This window comes from Bufo gargarizans, chromosome 3 (assembly GCF_014858855.1).
Source record: "Bufo gargarizans isolate SCDJY-AF-19 chromosome 3, ASM1485885v1, whole genome shotgun sequence".
Classification (NCBI taxonomy): domain Eukaryota; kingdom Metazoa; phylum Chordata; class Amphibia; order Anura; family Bufonidae; genus Bufo; species Bufo gargarizans.
In genome coordinates, this window is record NC_058082.1 from 528,251,516 (window position 1) to 528,266,573 (window position 15,058).

General features: G+C 45.9%; 1 protein-coding gene across 1 annotated transcript in view; it reads left to right on the forward strand.

Annotated features, from left to right (window-relative positions):
• The window catches only part of LOC122932900 (acetylserotonin O-methyltransferase-like), a 167,302-nt gene that overhangs the window by 19,809 nt on the left and 132,435 nt on the right, over positions 1–15,058 (forward strand). The window contains exons 2-3 of the mRNA XM_044287568.1: positions 1,932–2,106; positions 10,464–10,593. Of these exons, the coding sequence (XP_044143503.1) occupies positions 1,932–2,106; positions 10,464–10,593 (305 nt within the window). The remainder of the gene's footprint in view (positions 1–1,931; positions 2,107–10,463; positions 10,594–15,058) is intronic.

Sequence of the window (15,058 nt, forward strand, 5' to 3'; positions counted from 1 at the left end):
TACGTCCTGTGTATTTCCGATCGCCGACGCTCGGCGGGCGGTGATCGGAACAAGGTGCCTGCTCAAATAAGTAAAAGCGTTTTAAAGTTATTCACACATAAATTGACACAAATTGCAAAAAAGTGGCCTGTTCCTTAAGGTGAAAATAAGCCCTGTCCATAAGGGGTTAATTGGCCCTTTCATTTGATCCTTCTGCTTTAATAATTTGTCCCACATTTCAGCTCGATCACATTGCAGCCATTGACCTCCCTTGGATGTGGTCTGCCGTTCTCACCCTCCCTCTCCGGCGTGGAACCCTGATTCGCCGATGACCGTGATCAACATGGTAGGCTCAGAAAAAGACATCAAAAGTTGATAGAGAAGATATCCAAATGGATCGTGGACGTCACGGGGACGTGCGTTCAGGCAGAAGTTATCTACAGTCAACAAAGCAGCAGCAGGGCCTCTCCTGTTTAACGTTTCCAAATCCAAAATACCCTAGTGACATTCCCTATAATATTTTATTAATCATTCCAATAACAGGGCATCTTAAGAGTCCTGTATTATTATTTATCGTCACTACCTCCCCAAGTCGGGAGTGGGTAATTGCCGCGCGCCCGCTCCTTTCCTTCAATTCTTCAGTTTTAATATTTTCTCCCACATTTCTGCTCGATCACAATTAAATTTCATCCATTGATCTCCCTTGGATGTGGTCTTTCTTTCTCACGCTCCCTCTCTGGCGTGGAACCCTGATTTGCCGCTAGCCGTGATCAACATGGTAGGTGCAGAAAAGAACATCGAAAGTTGATAGAGAAGATATCCAATTGGATCGTGAACATCATGGGGACGTGCAACATGGTGGGGCAGTATGTTTGCACACGCCTACACAAACTGACTGATGGGTCTGCCCCTTGCAACTTCTGGGTCTCCAAATTGGGCACATGGCCTGAGCTTGCCCTTTTTTGCCTTGGAGGTGCTGGCCTGCCCTGCAGCCAGTGTATTGTCTGAACGTGTGTTTAGCACGTTTGGAGGGGGTTATCACAGGTTATATTTCCCAATGTTTTGCGGTGTACCCGAATTTTAAAAATATAAATAAATTTTAAACCAAAAAGCAGTGTAGGCTACCTCCTCCTCCTTCATCGCCGCTTCCACCTACACCGCCACATCCACCTCCTCCTCAACCTCTTACTCCATATGGACCTCGTCCTCCTAGATCAAGATTATTATTTTTTGTTTGTACGTATTTTATGGTATTTAAAGTCATTTCCCTATCCACATTTATTTGCAGAGCACTTGCCATGCTCTTAACCACATTTTGCTGGCATTTGCAGCCCTCTAGCCCTTTCCATGACATTTTAGTGCTCAAAAGTTTGAGTCCCCATTGACTTCAATGGGGTTCAGGTTCCTGGTCAAGTTTGGGTCCCAAACTCAAACTTTTTTGTGAAGTTCGGCTGAACCCGTCAAACCCGAACATCCAGGTGTCCGCTCAAGTCTACTTAAAATTCAACGCAGTGCATCTAGATACAATGCGTATTTCATGCAGCCCCATTCACTTCTATGGGGGCAGCATTGCGTGAAAAATGCAGAATATAGAACATGCCTCGATTTTCACACAACACACAAGTGATGCGTGAAAAAAAATGCTCATGTACACAGACCCATTTAAATGAATAGGTCCGGATTCAGTGCGGGTGCAATGTGTTCACGTCACGCATTGCACCCGTGTGAATAACTCGCTCGTGTGAAATGGGGCTAAAAGTCACCCTTTTTTTAATTTGGTGTACAGCATCGATTCTAAGCCAAGAATTTATACTGTGATGGTATTGGAGAGTCCCAGTGTTGCACCATGATACAGTCATTGCAGTATTTGTGCAAACATTGCAGTGTATAGCGTGTTTGTTTTGAATTTTTTCAGCTTTTTATAAAAAAAAATTGTTGCTTTTTTCTTGTAGACCTTATTTACAGCATGTGAACTAGGAGTTTTTGATTTACTACATGAAGTACAAGAACCACTTTCAGCAGCAACCATTGCTACTCGCTTGAGCACCACTGAAGATGGAATGGAGCGCTTACTTGATGCCTGTGTTGGACTGAAGCTTTTGAAAGTTGATTTAAGAAACAATGAAGGTAACTTAATTTCAAGAGTCTGTTTCTAATTGGTGTCTACAAATGGTGGTACCATTTTTTCATTTTGATATCATCAGAAGTTTTCTTAATGGGTGTGAACAGCTGACCTGATTGCACATGGTAAAGCAACTAGATGATAATTAGAGATGAGCACATTTAAAAAAAATTTGATTTGCCGGATTTGTTTGATTCAAATTTATTTGCGGCAAATTACATTACAAAACTGCTATTTTCTGGCTGCACAGAGCCTTTATAGTGGTGTAGAATACTGTGTCTTGCAGTAACATGCATAGGGAGTCTGCTTTATTAGTAAAAAAATACTGTGAATCCGTATGATATGCCGATGACAGGCGTCACTCTTAGAATCATAGCACACTTTACTTATTTGGGCAGTCACGGGGCCAAAACTGACCAAATAACCCAACTATTAACTCAGCCTTACAGGTCGATGTTAGCACCAAGAAGTAGCTCACTCCTTTTACACTGTCTGCAGCTGATTCCACATAGATGTCTACAGAGCCTGTTCTAGTAAACGCTTATATAAGTAGGTCCCCCCCCCAACAAAGTGGAGACGGTGTCAGCAGTAACTTTGTGTTGACATCACTGATTATTTTGCCCTTCCTCTGATCCGTCAGAACAATAATCCACAAAAATCGGATCCTGTGTGTGGAGCATTCACTCGACCTTCACTCGATCAGCATTTTGTCACTGATCCATCAGTATTGCTAATGCCCAAAAAAACAGGAGTGGATCCAAAACAGAGATGACACGTGAACGGAAAATTTGCATGTCATCTGTGTTTTGCACCCACTCCTGTTTTCCACAACCAAATCATAAGCCAAGTCTGATGGAACCATACAGGCCTTACAGCTTCTACACAGAGAGGATGTGCTGTGCGTCCCATTTTTCCTTCCTTCTGACAGATCATAAGAAGGGTCAAATAAGTGATGTTGTCAGCCAGGCCGAAAGGCAAAATAGTGGCCCAGTCATGAAGTGGGGAGGGTGAAAACAGCATGAGAAGTCCACAGAGTGGCCATCTGACATACTGGTGAAGTGGAAGTAGCATAAGGAGACCACAGAGTGGCCCAATGAAAGAGTGTGGAGGTGGCAGCAGCATCAGGGGGCCAGGTGACAAAGTGTGGAGGTGGCAGCATCAGGAGGCCACAGAGTGGCAAGGTGACATAGTGTGGAGGTGGTGGCAAAATCAGGAGGCCATAGTGTGGCAAGGTGACATAGTGTGAAGGTGAAAGCAGCATCAGAAGAACACCGCGTGGCAAGGTGACATAGTGTGGAGGTTGGTGGCAATACCAGTAGCAGCTGAAGATGGTGGGCGAAAGAAGGAACATGGCTGATCCATCTTGACAAAGGTCAGTCTCTCCAGATTTTGGACAGGCAAGTTCTTCTTGGGGTAATTATGGCCCCCGCCGCACTAAACACCCGTTCTGATGCCAAACTACTACTTTTCCAGGTAAAACTCTGCCCGTTGTGGCCACAAATCCAGTTTGGCTGCCCAGTGGTACAGCGGATCTTCAATGACGGATGGCAGGGTGCACTGCAAGTTTGCCACCACCTGCTGGTTCAGGTTCTGCTCCAGGTTTAGATGCTGCTGCTGGTGACTAGTTTCTTCACTATGTGGGTGAAGAAAGCTGCTCATCAGCGACTCTAGACTCAGGCTGCTGCTGATGGAGCTGGTACTGCTCCTGCCACCCCACACCTCCCCAGCAGCCCCCCCCCCAACCCGCTAAGACCTGCAAGAAGATGGATAATGGCGCAGATAGGCAGCTACTAACTGACTACATAGGATGTCTCTATAGTAGTTCAGTTTGTCCTCCCTCTCAGCAGGTGTAAAAAAGGCCCCCATTTTGGGCTGGTAGCGAGGGTCTAACAAGGTGGAGAGCCATCCCTCTGCTGAATGGTGAATATTCGGCTGTCACTACCCAAGCAAGTGAGCATGCAGCAGGCCATTTGTGCAAGTGACTCCTTGCCTTCATCTCCACTGCATACTGCCGTCCTCTGCCTCATTATCCTGTAGCTCCTCTGGCTGTTTCTGCTCCTCCTGCTCCTACTCTCTTGTCACCTGTGTAGAAAAACCACCCATTTTGCTACACATTGCTTGTGCTCCCATGTCCTCCTACTCCTCCAGTTCAGCCCCCATATGGCTCATGTGGCCCTAGGGGCCATGTCTCCAGTCTCCTGACCAGCCATATTTACCAGCATCAGTTCCAGGACATGAAGCAGTAAAATGACATTGTTCATCCCGTAGACTGACAAATAATGTGACCTGCTCAAATGGTCTGAGCAAATGGCAGGTGTCACGCATGAGCTGCCACTGGCTGACATCAAAGTTACACAGGGGAGTACTCCTGTCCGCTTGGATCATCAGGAAATTGTTTATGGCCTTTCTATGTTCTTACAGTCAGTCCAACATATGGAGGGTGGAATTCTAATGGGTGGAAATGTCGCATATCAGCCTATGTTGGGGGATGCCGTTCTGCCGCTGTAGCTCAAGGAGGTTGTGCTTTGCAGTGTACGAGTGGCTGAAGTGCATTCAAAGTTTTCTGGACATCTTTAGAATGTCTTGCAGATGGGTGGAAGACTCCAAGAACCACTTAACAACCAGATTGAACACGTGTGCCATGCAGAGCGCATTGCTCAGTTCTCCTTGATGCAGCGCCGACACAATGTTCTTCCTGTTGTCAGTCACCATGGTTCCAATTTTGAGTTGTCATGGAGAAAGCCAGATTTCCATTTCTTGATGAAGAACACAGAGAAGTTTCTCCCCTGAGTTACTCCGTTTGCCCAGGCAAACGAGGTGCAGAACAGCGTGACACTGCCATGCCCTGCACACGTGGTATGCTGGAGGGGCACTGTGAATTGTCCCTGCAGTGGAGGCTGAGGACACGGTGGAGGATGAGGAGGCAAAGGCGGACATTGTCACAGGACCAACGGCGTGACAACATGGAGGCGGAAGTGGCGTCACCTGGCCAAGTTGCTGGTTTGGCTGTGCAGGAACCACATTCACCCAGTGGGCCGTAAAGGACATGTATTGTCACTGACCGTAGTTACAGCTCCACGCTTCGGTGCTGCTGTGCACTTTGGCAGACACCCACAGGCTCAAGGAGTGGCCCACCTTCTATTCTACATGTGTGTGCAGGGCTGGTACTGCCTTTTTGGCAAATAAATTACAGCTTGGGACTCTCCACCTCGGCTCGGCACAAGCCATTACTTCTCTTAAAGGTGCAGAGTCCACCACTTGGAAAGGAAGGGACTGGAGCACGTTCAGCTTCTGCGCTGTTGGATGAGTGCATGCATACTGTTTTCTCTTGGCAATCGCTTCGGTGATCGATTGCTGACGGAATGAGTATTGAGGAGTAGGAGGATGAGGAGCAGGAGCATCAGGACCAGTAGATGATGGGAAGGACAGACAGCTCTTTTCGGAGGTGGTGGAGCCTTGACGTAGGGCCGTGGTGCCAACATTGGCACCATGGCCACGCTTTACCTTCTGCCCACAGATTCTACATATGTCCATGTTCACCTCCTCCGGCAGCTTAACAAAAAACTGCCACACCGCGGAGTAGGTGATTTTACCCCAAACACTACGCTGGGGTAGGCTCCTGAGAAGCGGATGGTCTACCCCAGGAATGTTTGGATTCTGACCTCCCACTAATGCCACCCTGCTGATTCCCGGCCACGCTAGCGACTTGCTGGCTCCACCACTGCCTCACTGGCAAGCTGTCACCCTCTTCTCCCGATGATGAAGCTCCTTCGTCACCCGACTCCCAAGTGCGATCAGCTACATCATCATCATTGAGTACGGTCTCAGATGGAGTAGCCCCCACTGGGAATTCAAAATTCAGCATTGTGACTTCCTCATCTTTCTGCTTCTGCTCCTCGACGGCTTGATCAATGACACAACGCAATGCGTGCTCTAGAAAAAAGGTGAAAGGTACAATTTCACTGATGGTGCCCTGGCTGCGACTAACCAGTTTGGTGATCTCATCAAACAGCCGCAGAAGTCTGCATGCGTCACGCATGAGCAGCTACTAGCTCAGTGAAAAGAAACCAAGCTCCCAGAACCTGTCCTGCTGCAAAGTTCGTACAGGTAGTCGTTAACGGCACGTTGCTGCTGGAGCAGACTATCAAGCATATACAAAGTGGAGTTCCAGCGCGTAGGGCTGTTACAAACCAGATGTCTGACGGGCAAGTGGTGTCGCTGCTGAACGTCAGCAAGGCGAGCCATGGCCGTGTAAGATCTTCTAAAATGGCCATAGATTTTCCTGGCCTGCCGCAGGATGTCCTGGACCCCAGGGTATTTGGCAACGAATCACTGCATGACTTAGTTTAGGAAGTGTGCCATGAACGGCACGTGTGTCATTTTGCCCTGTTTTAGCGCGCTCAGCATTTTGACACTTGTCGCACACCACTTTACCAACTGTCAAATTGAGAGGGGTTAGCCAATAATCGGCCTGAGACAGCAGAGCTGAAAGCAGTGCAGGGCCGGTGTGCCTCTTGGCTTCCAGGCACAACATCAGCAGCACAGCAAGGCAACGTCTAACCTCGGACATCGAATAGGTTCTGGGGAGCTTGGGAGGTGCAGCGGAAGAGGCGGTAGCAGTGGAAAAGGAGGAATCAGCCGAGGAGGAGACAGAGGATGGAGTAGGAGGAGGAGGAGAAGAGGCAGGCCTGCATGCAATCCGTGGCGGTAACACCAAATCCACACGGGAGCCGCAGGTTACATGCTTGACGGCAGTCAGAAGGTTCAACCAGTGGGCAGTAAAAGTTATGTACCTTTCCTGCCCGTGTTTGCTAGACCACGTGTCTTTGGTCAGATGTATCTTGGCACAGACACTGTGTGCCAGAGATAAATTCACTTGCCGCCGAACGTGGCCATATAGCTCTGGGATGCCCTTCTGGGAGAAATATTTCCTTTTGGGGACCTCCCATTGCGGTGTGTCAATGGCCACAAACTTTCTAAATGCCTCCGAGTCCACCAGTTTATATGGCAGTGGTTGGCGGGCTAGCAGTTCCGACAAGGCAGCAGTCAGCCGTTGGGCAAGAGGGTTATCCGGTGTTATCATCTATTTGCGCTCGAACATTTGGGCCACGGAAGCCTGCCCTATGCCAGATGAACGTGACGATGGCATGGTGGAAGGTGGAGTGGAGGACACATGGGAGAAGGAGAAGTAGAAGAGGCAGGATGTAGAGCGCCGGGAGTGTGGCTTTGTGGGTTCTGATGGCATTGCTCCCACTGTGCTCAGTGATGGTCGTCCCTAAGTGAGTATTGGGCTTACCGCGACTTATGCGTTGACAGCACAGGCTGCAGATGGCAACACTATTGTCAGCAGCTGACACGTAAAAAAAAGCCCTCACTGCTGAGCCATGTGCCAGCGTCCTAAGAGCGCCAGAAGTGACCGTGCATGGTGGATGGCTAGCTCCAGATACATTTGAAGTCTGCTTTTTGCCTCATGTGCCCTGTGAGCTCTGCCTGCTTCTCCTCCCTCTCTGCTGCTCCATCTTTCCCTCTGAACTCCCCTCCTTTACCTCTCTTGTGGGCACCCACGTGACGTCCATCGACTCGTCATCATCACCTTTACCACCACTGACAGTTGAGATCTCGAAGTAGGCAGCAACAGTGGGGACCTTCATCCTTGGGCTGATCTGGTTACTGTCGTCAGACCGCTGGGTGGCGGCCGTTGCTACCTCCTCTTCCTCATCCGATGTCAAGAATGGCTCCGCATCGGTAAGGTCTGGGAATGGATGGGTGCAAATACAGAGGATGAGGAGGGTGCAGAAGAGGAAGGGTGAGTGAGCCACTCAACCCACTCTGGTGCATCCTTTGAAGTAATCGCACGTGCCTTCTCCAACTTCCCACCTAGGCTCCGACCTGGTGCACCTGCCCGACCCCTACCACTCTTTCTGAACGGCCTGCCTCTTGCTCTGCCTGTCATTTTCAAAATGACCCTGTGCCTAAGTCCCTAGAAAAGATCAGTATTTGTGGAAGCAGGTATATTGCAGGCCTCAATCAATATTTGGTGGAAGCAGGTATATCTAACCCCTTAATCAGTCTTTTGTGGAAGCAGGTATAACACACTCGTCAATCAGTTTTTTTGGGGGGCAACTAGTATATCACACCTGTTGCAATTAGTTGTACTAATAGCATTGTCCCTCTATATAGCTGCGGTATTGCAGCAGAATTGCACACAACTGCTGAAAAGTTCAAATGCACTATATAGAAAGTATATTATAGGTATATCACACCCCTGCCTCAATAATGTTTTTGGGGGGCAACTGCTATATCACACCTGTTGCAATTAGTTGTTCCAATAGCGTTTGTCCCTCTATATAGCTGTGGTATCGCTGCAGAACCGCCCACAACTGCTGCACAGTACAAATGCACTATAATATACTTTCTATGTTATAAAGTATATGATAAGTATATCACATCCTTCTGTATATCACACCCATCGATAGCACATCTATACCAGTCCTTAAAAGGACTTTTGTGGCCCTATTAGCTAGCGTTTGATGTCCCTAACAGCCTGTCCCTGCTCCACAAAGCAACTTCTCCCTACACTGACAAAATACAGAATGGAAAATAGCAGCCAGATCGGGTTCTGTTATAGGGTGGGGGTGTGTCCATGTGCTCAAATGTGTCATTTGGCTGTCCTGTCCCACCTGATGGATGTGTCATGGGTCAAAGTTCTGTGCAATGCAAAAGAATATGGTCGTGCGCAAACATCTCCGCATGTTCGGCGGTTTGCGAACGCTCAGAGTTTGCCGCAAACTGACCACTGGGTGACTCGCAATGCCATCACTATTCCCCACTGTATATATGAAGTTTCCATATATGACAATGTAAAATCACATACATATGTAAGACATGCCTATATCTATGGTATACAGCATGGATGTCAAACTCATGGCCCTCCAGATGTTGCAAAACTACAACTCCCATCATTCCCTGATAGCTGTAGTATGCCCAGGCATGATGGGAGTTGTAGTTTTGCAACAGCTGGAGGGCCACGAGTTTGACATCCCTGGTATACAGTATATGACTGACAGAGATACGGGGAGGGGGAGTCTTCTTATTCTCATTCTATTGGGGGTTGTAGCTGAAGGAAGAAGATGGAAGACACATATAAAGCCTGAGAAGGAATTTCTACCCTTCAGACATACTCACATATGGACAATAGATTGTGCAAGATTTTATCTAAATTAGTCTTGTAATCAATCAACTTTTATGAAGACTAAAAATAGATCACATTATTCATTTTTATACAAATTTTGTTGAATCCTGGTAAATGAGTCTTCCTAGTATTCTTTACTCAAAATAACACATACACTAAATTTGGAAAGGATATCCAATTTTTTTATATTTGACCACATTTTTACAGTCCGGAAGGGATTTAAAACTCTGTGTGTCTATTATGTTTACATGCAGGTGTGTGATAAGGATGCAGTGGTTGGGTTTGGGGTGGCTCCAAATCTACGTATTGTCCCCCAGGCACCGTCGAGGTGTCACCACGTGTTGCTGCTCTCCAGAAGGTTGAGGCGTGGTGCACCCAATGGGAAATAAGTCCAGAGAGTCAGGGTCTGCCATAAACCAGTGTGGTTCTTTACTGGAGGAATTCAGTACCCTGGCCATAGACAGGAGGCCCACAGTCTGTAGTCCAGGTGGCTCCTTGGTTACAGGGCTGATGACCCATGGTTTGTGGCTTAGCTTCCCCCTATCGGTGTCTTCTTCTGGTTACTCATCATGCAGACTGGTAGAGTCTCCTCTTCTAAGCAGTGAGAACACACTGCTCTTCTAAGCACTGCAGATTCCTAGGTGCTCTGACTGCTCTCCTTATATACATTTTCTGACTAAACTAGAACCTTTTAGTGGGAGGGTTGGAGTGAGACTTTCCGTCTCTCATAGACTTACATTAGAGCTTCAATGATACTCAATGGCAATGACACAACAAACAGGTTTTCAGACATAGCTAAACCAGACATTTAAAAGGTCAGTCTGTCTGGTTTTGGTGGTAAACAAGTCTGGCTTTCTCCCTCCAAAACATCATGGTAGCTATGGAAAATGACTAGCTTCTTATTCAAAGTCCCAAAAGTCTCTCAGTATTCATTAACCCTTTCAACAGAGCCTCACAAATACAGTGTAAATGAACAGTATATATATCACAACATGTAAAATGCAGTTACACAGTATTATACAGTGCAAGTTAACCCTTTCAAGTGAAATAAAGTAAGAAGCTTACAACTTTGCATAGGGGAAATAGGCAAATGTCCACAAATATCTTGACTTCAAAGTACCCCTGCTGCAGCACACTACAAGGATAATTAATATTATTTTTTCTTTTAAGGTTTTTATTCCAATACTGATGTTTCTTCGATGTACTTGGTCAAGTCCAGTCCTAGGACCCTTTATTACATGATAATGTTTTATTCTAAAATCCTATATAAGTACTATGATTTATTACCACAAGCTGTAAGGTAAGGTCTGTTCAAATATACTACAGATTATAGATAGTATTGCACATTTAAAGGTTAGTCTGGGTTCTAGATATTGATGACCTGCTTGACCGGATTGATCATCAATATCCGATAAAGGAGGTAATCTGTCATGCCCCCACTGGTCAGCTGTTCTTAGCAGATACTTGTGTTGGACACTTTAATCCACTGTGTAGTGACCATGCTAAGTTCCTGCAACTCAGCTTCTGCTCTCTGTCCTCTCTCCTCTGTGTTTATTTCTAGTATCAGCAGCTGCTCAGTACAGCTGCTCAATATCAGACTCCCATCATAATCATATTGATGACTTATCCTGAGGATACCTCATCAATATCTAGAACCTGGACAACCTATATTGTATGTCATGTTACTCACTTGCTGGAATCAAACTACTGCCCTCTGGCTCTCTTCTTTCTCCATCATGTTGGATTGCCACGGTGATTACATAATCCTGTCTGGATATTTAAGCTTGGTTCTTGCAGCAGGACACAGCCTATTGACTTAGGAAGTCTAAGTCATCCCTGTTCATCAGAATGTCTAGCACTCCAACTAGAACAACGTCCGCACCCCCATGTGTACCAATTAGCCTGATGAAGGGCATTCTCTCTGCCCGAAATGTTTAATGAACCACCATGTCCGGCTAAACAAATACAAATCAACTAAGCAAATTTTGGAGTGCTGTCTAAATTGCTTAATACTTATTATAGTTCCAAGAGGTGGAGCTAGGAACATACCACGACATGCACCCAAACCAGTTAGAATAGATAGAGTGCTGTGATCACTGCGAGATTCCAGTGGAAGACGTACGCCATGCAGGGCACATGGGTCAACCCTCCCTGATGCAGCTTAGACAAAATATTCTTCCCATTATCAGTAAGCATGGTTCCTATCTCCAGTTGACAAGGAGACAGCCAATGTTCGATTTATTTATTAATGACGCCACGCATTTCCTCCCTGGTGTGGCTCAGTTCACCATGGCTGACAAGGTGCAGAACTACGTGATCACTGTGAACTGTACCTAGAGGAGAGGATGAGGACAAGTGGGAGGATGAGGAGGCATGACATTGGCAAAGAAATCCCATGATTGCAATGTGGAGATGGTACTACCATCACCTGCCCAAGTTGCTGGTGTGCCTGGCCCAGAACAACATTTGCCAAGTGGGCTGTGAACAACATATAATGTTCTTGACTATAGTTGCAACTCCATACTTTAGCACTGGCGTGAACTCAGACACTGAGAGGCCCAAGGACTGTGCCACCCTCTCCTCAACATATGTGTGCAGGGCTGGAACACCCTTTTGGAAAAGGTAATGTCGACTTGGAACTCTCCACATTGGGTGGGCATCAGTTCTCTGAAATGTGCAGAGTCAACTAAATGGAAAGGGTGGGACTATAGTAGCAGCAAATTGGTCAGGTGCATATTCAGCTTCTGTGCCATTGGATAAGTACATGCATACTGTTGTCTTTTTGCAATCGACTCGGTGATCGATTGCTGTTGAAACAACTCATGAGGAATAGGAGGAGCATCAGGAGCAATAGACTATATCGAAGTTGATGGTAAGGAACGTCAGCTTCCTTCTGCTGACATTATCGAGCCCTAACTGCTGAAAAAGGGGTTTTGGCAGTTGGAGATGTAGCTGCATCAGCGGTAACACTAAATTAGTGGCACGGTCTTCCCACGCCACTTTACAGTGATGCTCCATGTGTTGACACAGGGACGTCATGCCAACATTGGCACCCTGGCCGCACCTCACCTTTTGCCCACACATCCTGCATATCACCATATCAAAATTCTCACACTGACGAGTATGTCATTTCCCCTCTACCAATGCGTGATGACTGCCACTGCTTTCTTGACCCCATGCACTGCTAGTGTGCTTGTCACATGTAGTCTCCCGAGTAGCAGATGTTGTGCCCCTTCCACATTTAATCCCCTACCAACAACACTATTAACGCAAAGCATCTACCACCACTACTACTACTACTATTACTCCTACTACCTATAGACAGACGACCTATTGCCTTGTACGTTCCATGCTATACTACTACTGCTGTCGTTAATATAGAAGCCATGTGCATCTCATTACCCTATCCTTTCCACATCCACACTGCACTTCTGCTACTCTCAATTAAAAGACAGAATGTTTTTAGGCTCATTCACGACAAGCCACTTTTTCTTCTGACAATCAACACCTGTGTGTTTTGTGTGGGCAGGCATTATAACCCTGTAAAGGCATAATTTTTGGACGTTTGGTCACCCAAGTCACCTTTTTTTTGTTTTATCCCATAACACCGTGTATGTTTAAACATCATCTGTCCTTGATAAGTGACAATTTTGGAAGCTTTGGAATATGAAAAAGCATAACACATGTGATGATGCAGTGTATTTTTAAACACGCTGTTTGTTAACGCTGTGCATTTACACATACAGTGGAGGAAATAATTATTTGACCCCTCACTGATTTTGTAAGTTTGTCCAATGACAAAGAAATGAAAAGTCTCAGAACAGTATCATTTCAATGGTAGGTTTATTGTAACAGTGGCAGATAGCACATCAAAAGGAAAATTGAAAAAATAACTTTAAATAAAAGATAGCAACTGATTTGCATTTCATTGAGTGAAATAAGTATTTGAACCCCTACCAACCATTAAGAGTTCTGGCTCCCACAGAGTGGTGAGACACTTCTACTCAATTAGTCACCCTCATTAAGGACACCTGTCTTAACTAGTCACCTGTATAAAAGACACCTGTCCACAGAATCAATCAATCAAGCAGACTCCAAACTCTCCAACATGGGAAAGACCAAAGAGCTGTCCAAGGATGTCAGAGACAAAATTGTAGACCTGCACAAGGCTGGAATGGGCTACAAAACCATTAGCAAGAAGCTGGGAGAGAAGGTGACAACTGTTGGTGCGATTGTTCGAAAATGGAAGGAGCACAAAATGACCATCAATCGACCTCGCTCGGGGGCTCCACGCAAGATCTCACCTCGTGGGGTGTCAATGGTTCTGAGAAAGGTGAAAAAGCATCCTAGAACTACACGGGAGGAGTTAGTTAATGACCTCAAATTAGCAGGGACCACAGTCACCAAGAAAACCATTGGAAACACATTACACCGCAATGGATTAAAATCCTGCAGGGCTCGCAAGGTCCCCCTGCTCAGGAAGGCACATGTGCAGGCCCGTCTGAAGTTTGCCAATGAACACCTGAATGATTCAGAGAGTGACTGGGAGAAGGTGCTGTGGTCTGATGAGACCAAAATAGAGCTCTTTGGCATTAACTCAACTCGCTGTGTTTGGAGGAAGAAAAATGCTGCCTATGACCCCCAAAACACCGTCCCCACCGTCAAGCATGGGGGTGGAAACATTTTGCTTTGGGGGTGTTTTTCTGCTAAGGGCACAGGACAACTTATTCGCATAAACGGGAAAATGGACGGAGCCATGTATCGTGAAATCCTGAGCGACAACCTCCTTCCCTCTGCCAGGAAACTGAAAATGGGTCGTGGATGGGTGTTCCAGCACGACAATGACCCAAAACATACAGCAAAGGCAACAAAGGAGTGGCTCAAGAAGAAGCACATTAAGGTCATGGAGTGGCCTAGTCAGTCTCCGGACCTTAATCCAATCGAAAACCTATGGAGGGAGCTCAAGCTCAGAGTTGCACAGAGACAGCCTCGAAACCTTAGGGATTTAGAGATGATCTGCAAAGAGGAGTGGACCAACATTCCTCCTAAAATGTGCGCAAACTTGGTCATCAATTACAAGAAACGTTTGACCTCTGTGCTTGCAAACAAGGGTTTTTCCACCAAGTATTAAGTCTTTTTTTGTTAGAGGGTTCAAATACTTATTTCACTCAATGAAATGCAAATCAGTTGCTATCTTTTATTTAAAGTTATTTTTTCGATTTTCCTTTTGATGTGCTATCTGCCACTGTTACAATAAACCTACCATTGAAATGATACTGTTCTGAGACTTTTCATTTCTTTGTCATTGGACAAACTTACAAAATCAGTGAGGGGTCAAATAATTATTTCCTCCACTGTAGCTATGTATGTCAGTATCACTCAGACATGATTTACTATTGCTGTCCTTGTGTTCGAGAGTTTAAGGGAGGGAAAAAGACAAAATTAATAAAAAAAATTACGAGAAAGAAATACCAAGTGTCCTAGGACACTAGAGGGTGTTATATACCAATTTTCAGAGCAATTAAAGCCACTTTGGTTCGGTCCATATCGATTTGGGCCTGAACTGAACTTTTTGAAAAAATTCTGTGAACCTGAACCAAACCGAATCTCAAGTAGTTCACTCATCTCTGCTCCGGACCCTAAGTCAAAATGGGGATCATCTTGGGTCTTGCGCTACCCTCCACTAATTATATACTTTTGCCAATGTTACAATTGTACACAAATTTTTCTCTTCTTCGAGTCGTTCCATTGTTAGACTTTTTTCT